General features: G+C 34.5%; 1 protein-coding gene across 1 annotated transcript; it reads left to right on the forward strand.

The window, feature by feature from the left end:
• The first annotated feature begins 2315 nt into the window (after positions 1–2315).
• Positions 2316–3284, forward strand: LOC102501993 (olfactory receptor 5T1). The gene has a single exon (XM_014590818.1). The coding sequence runs from the start codon at positions 2316–2318 to the stop codon at positions 3282–3284; it is 969 nt and encodes a 322-aa protein (XP_014446304.1).
• The last annotated feature ends 2762 nt before the right edge of the window (positions 3285–6046 follow it).

Below are 6046 nucleotides of genomic sequence, written 5' to 3' on the forward strand. Positions count from 1 at the left end.
TTGATAGCTTTATAAAATTATTCAAATATGGTAGGTGATTTTGTGTTATTTCTAAAGCATATGATTCCATTGTTACAACACATCACAATGAGTATACAATACGGTCAAGTGGAAATAGCTTAGAGTATGAGGTCAGAGATACCTTGACTTGAATCTTCACTTTCTACTAACTATGTGATCTTGGTCAAGTTATGTGTCTGGTTGGACCTAATTTTCTCATCTCTAAAAGGATGCTGAATTGTTCATTTTGCCTTGGTTATGTGGATTACACAGATGATGGACACAAAATTTCTTACCCCCTAGTAACTTAATAACATAGTTGCTGATATCATAGCGTTTCCTATATTTTTAAGTTTATTTATAAATTTCATTAATGAGAGGAAGAGAGAGAGAGAGAATAGAGAGCATCTCAAACAGAGATTGCACTGCAATCTACCTTCAGCCTCAGCCAACCCAAGTCATGGTGCCTGCATGTACGCCCGACTAGTCATAGAGGTCCACATTTGTGAGCCAGTAACCTTTCTACCTCGACTTCCTCTCAGAGCATTGCATTTTATAGCAGTACCTCCATCTGCCATCCATTTTCCTTCTTGGTGAACTCAGTGTTTCTAATACTGTTTACATGAGTACTTAATAATTTATGTTTTCTGGCTATATGATAATTAAAGAGCTTGAATTTATTTTTGGCCGTCTAAAATGGGCATGTTTTGTTTAAAATTTAGAATCTATATGTTTGTCTTTTTGCCTCTCTCACAGTGAAAACAGAGACATAAACACAATCTGTTCAAACTTCCTAAAATACTAGTAGACAGAAATGCCTGTTTTGAGACAACCTTAAAAAAAGTATTTAACCCCCACACTTTTTGTCTGTTATTCCTCCAGTTCCTTATAATGAATTAAATGATTGTGCCTATAGGACATGATTTGGATAAAAGAAACTAATTCACTTAATTTTTTTTTTCTTTTAAAAATTTTGCTACAGGGCACATGTGCCCCATCAAAGAGTGATAGAGAGAGGGGAAGAGAGTGGAAAAGTAAGAAAGCTCCCCCTAGGATAGCTGGCCACACTGTACTCCCTTTTCCTCCATTCTCTGGCTTGGGCATGCATACATACATGCCTGGTATATTTTTCAAGGATCATACCATCATTAATACACAAAATATCTGATTTAAGAAGCTAAAAAAAGGAGGGACCAGCAGTTAGCGTAATGGCTATGTCGCTGGACTCCCACGTAGTCGACTGTGGTTCGAGTCCTGGACCCGGTGGCTTAAACTCACGCCAGGCGCGTGTGGGTGCGTACCTAAGATCCCGAGAGGAGAATGGAGGAGAAGGGATTGCGGCATGGCCATTTTCCCTGGGGGGGGTGATTTCTTGCTTTCTGTCTCTCTGTCTCTCTCTGTCTGTCTGGCAAGCGCACGCGCCCTATAGCAAAAACAAACAAACAAACAAACAAAAAAAACCCTCTTCAATAAAAAGAAAAAAAAAAAAACCTCTCCAAAAAAAAAAAGATAAAAGATAAAAAAGGACATATTAATATGTAAGTCTGGTATTCTATTTTATCTTTCTATATATTTTACATAACTGAGAGTGTGTAAGTATAAAATAATTTCACAATGATTTTCTCATTTAAATTCAACCTATTTTTGTTACATGAATGGCCGTTCTCTTTTTACCAAAGGAAACTTAAGGAAGATATTACATAGGCTGTGAGGGAAAACTAGGATTAATGGTGTTGGTAATTATCAGGTTTGTTGAGGTTTTTATCATAGGGTGTATGACCTCATCAGAGAAAACAGAGAAAGAAAGTGGGAAATCACCCCCACCTTTAGTTGGCATGGGCATGCTGCAATCCATTCTCTTTGATTATCCTCTCAGGATTTGGGGCACACATGCACACGTGTCTGCTGTGATTTTCAGTCCAGTAGATCTAGGACTCAAACTGGGCTTGGCAATATGGGATCTATCATACCACCAGCTGTTACAGTGTTTGTAAATTTTAACTGAAGTAACATGAAAATATAGATGATAGGAAATTTGACAGAAGTGAACTGGAAATTAAATCCATTAAACTGGCAGATTTTGAATATGACAAATTTAACATGTCCACTGAATAAAATTCTTTCTTTTTTTTTTTTTTAACAGAGTAATGTATCCACTTGGACCCAATTTTTTCAACACTGTCTGTCCCAATACTATCAAGAAAATAATTATGCCTGCCCAAGGGACAAATAGAAAATAAAATAAAATTGGATTGACACTGTTTTCAAAGGAAGTTGCCTTTAGACTAGAACCTATAAATGTTATAATAAGTGAAATGTCAAGTTTTCCCTCAGATATGAGCTCATATGTAATTCATTTGAAAAATGTGACTGAAGTCACCATGTTTATACTGATGGGCTTCACAAATGATTTTCACATGCAAGTCTTCCTATTTTTATTATTTCTAGCAATCTATCTTTTTACTTTGGTAGGAAATCTGGGATTAGTTGGATTGGTCATTGGGGATTCTCGGCTCCACAACCCGATGTACTATTTCCTGAGTGTTCTGTCTTTCTTGGATGCCTGCTATTCTACAGTTGTCACCCCAAAAATGTTGGTCAATTTCCTGGCAGAGAATAAATCCATTTCATTTTATGGCTGTGCAGCACAGATGCTTCTCTTTGTTACTTTTGGGACCACGGAATGCTTTCTCCTGGCTGCCATGGCCTATGACCGCTATGTGGCAATCTACAACCCTCTCCTGTACTCGGTGAGCATGTCACCCAGGATCTATGTGCCGCTCATCATTGCTTCCTATGTTGCAGGCATTTTACATGGTACAGTTCACACAGTGGCCACTTTCAGCCTGTCCTTCTGTGCATCCAATCAAATTAGACATGTCTTTTGTGACATCCCTCCTCTCCTTGCTATTTCTTGCTCTGACACGCACATAAACCAGCTTCTACTCTTTTACCTTGTGGGTTCTATTGAGATTGTCACTATCTTAATTGTCCTGATCTCTTATGGTTTCATTCTGTTGGCCATTCTGAGGATGCGCTCTGCAGAAGGGAGGCAAAAAGTCTTCTCTACATGTGGTTCTCATCTCACAGGAGTGTCCATTTATCATGGGACAATCCTCTTCATGTATGTAAGACCAAGTTCCAGTTACACATTGGAGCATGACATGATAGTGTCAATATTTTACACCATTGTGATTCCCATGCTTAATCCTATCATCTACAGTCTGAGGAATAAAGATGTCAAAGAGGCAATGAAAAAGCTGCTGAAAGAATTAACTTCATAAATAAAGTAAATTTTCAGATGTAAGTAGACTGGAAAAAAAATTGTGGTTGTCAGGTCACACCTCTATGGTCAGCAACTATAAAAGAATTAGTTTGATCTTAGTTAGTAGTACTTATATAACTAAAATACTTCTAACGAAAGTATTAGTTAGCTATCCAATAAAACATTTTGGAGAGGTCAATATTTTTATAATTTTATATACCTATGACTATGCTCAAAATGCTTTGCATTAAATATTCATCCAAAATAAGTATTAGTGTTATTAATTTTCAGTAACTTACAACTTTTTGGCTGTGTAAGAAATGAAGTTCTCAAGGTTTTATGGTGTGATTTGATTTTACACTGTTTATGAGTCTGCAGCACCCACTGTGAGGTTAGTCTCTCATTTTTCAATCCTTCTTGTACTAAATGTTACTTCAACTGCTTTGTACACTCCCACACATCAGTTTAATATAGGCATCCATAATGCCTTTTGCTTTTTTGGCACAAAACTATAGAATTTTTTAATGATTAAAATATTCATAAAAATTTAAATATCCCTCTTTTCATCCTAATATAGTAGACACCAATGGGGATAAACTGTCTACTGTGACCTGCTATTTGTTCAGATCAATAGAGAATAATGATTTATTTAACACTCAAGTTAATTAATCTTTATTTGAGACTAGAAGATGTGATAGTTATGTCACTGGACTCCCATATGGCCAGTTGCAGTCTGAATATGTGTGTGTGTGTCCCCAAACTCCTAAGAGGATAATGGAGTATAAAGAACTGCAGCATGGACATTCCTCTGTGGGACAATTTCTCGGTTTATGTATCTCTGTCTCTCTGGGGAGTGCAGTGTAGCAAAAATATCTCTGAAAATAAATAAGTAAAACTTTATATATCTGCACTTAATTATCTTTCCCTCAGAAAGAAAAACATTCGTGATTTTTCCTGTCCTCCCTACTACTAAATAGATTGTTTAAAATAATTCCTTATAAAATTGTTGTACATCTTTTTGTGGTATGGTATTGTTTTTCATAACACACATGCAATGTGTATAATCAAATAAAATATATTACCATATTCATCATTTTCAACCAAAAACATTATTGTGTACCTTCAATAGTTATTCTACTAGCTTTTTAAAACATATGTATACCTATATTTGGATGTGTTTTGTATGTTTTTATATATGCTTATATATGTATGTTTATATATGTATAATTATAATGTCTCTTTTTAATTTTGTTTACCCTCTTGTGTGGTGTACCGTTTTATAATCTGTTTGCCTTGTGAACATACAATCGTGTATCTGTTAAATTGTTTTTTTTCCTGAGTTCCTTCTGACTATCACCTCCCCCAATACCATGCAGTTTTTGGTATCTATGTTCTTCTGTCTACTCTTGTCTACAAATCTTTCTGGTTTTGCCAGAGAGTTTAGGCTTTTGACAATTATTGAACAAAGGCTTTTTTTATAGTTTGGATTATTTTACTTAGCATTAAATCTTCTAGATGTATTCACTTTTTGTCATATGGTAGGGCCATGCTATTCTTTATGGTTGAGTGGCTTATGGTTAATTTGGGATATCACTCAATTGAAGAATGTCCTGTTGAGTGGTATCCATAGTGTACATGTGCCACATTTAAAAAATCTAGACAACTGTTAGCTAAGTTGATTAAAGGTCTTATCTGTTGTGAATAATATGAAAATAAACATTGATATGCAAGTGTGTCTCTGAGTGATTTTCTGTTCTCTAGGTAAAATCCCACAAGTGGGATTGCTGGATCATATGGTATTTCTATTTGTAAATTTTTGAAGAACCTCTATATTGTTTTTCATATTACATAATTCATATTCCCACCAACAGTGCATGAATATTCCCTTTTTTCACACCCTTACCAAAATTGTTTACCAGTGATCTGTATTTGATTACTATGTAAATCTGCCACTATGCTGACACTGTAATGCTAATAACAACAGGGATTGCATTGATTTAATTTCAGAATTTTAACCCCAGGATATGAAAAGTACCTGGAATATATAATTTACAGGAAAAAAAAATTACTATATGATTAGCAAGTGTGATAAACCAAAACAAAACAGAAAAATAAATAAAAAAATCAAAGAATGAAACAAGGGATGTCACTATGTATCACTGAAATAATAAAGGAAAATAAAAGATGTTATAAACAATGCATTGCAAATAAGTTTGATAATTAAATAAAATCAAAATTTTCAGATTTGTTTTTATTATAATTCTGTTTTTTTGCATGAGGATCACAAATGCACTAGATGTGGTTGTTCAAAAAATGTATACATTGTGTAAGAATGAAATCAGGGCAATGAACACACCTATCATCTAAAATATTTATGATTAGTTTGTTTTGTGCATTCATCTCTTGTAGTTCATTTATTTATTTTTAATTTAAATTTATTTATTTACATTCATTCACTATACATCATCACAGCAAACAAAATGAGATTTCCCATCTAGAATACACTATATATTGGCTCAATCAAGCACATCAACATACGTGTTATCATCAACAAACAATTTTCCATTTCCTATTTCCTGTATATTTTGGTTTTTTGCCATTCTTGATTTCCTATTTCTCACCCTCTGCCGTATCCCACCCTCCTCCCACACTGTCTCTGGTATCCACGGTTGCTTTCTCTGCCTTTTCCCCGTATTTTATTTATTCACTAAAGAACTTAATTAATCTAAATACTTTATATATATATATATATATATATATATATCCATGAACACAACTCTG

The sequence above is a fragment of the Tupaia chinensis genome, unplaced genomic scaffold, assembly GCF_000334495.1.
Source record: "Tupaia chinensis unplaced genomic scaffold, TupChi_1.0 Scaffold000486_1, whole genome shotgun sequence".
NCBI classification, from domain to species: domain Eukaryota; kingdom Metazoa; phylum Chordata; class Mammalia; order Scandentia; family Tupaiidae; genus Tupaia; species Tupaia belangeri.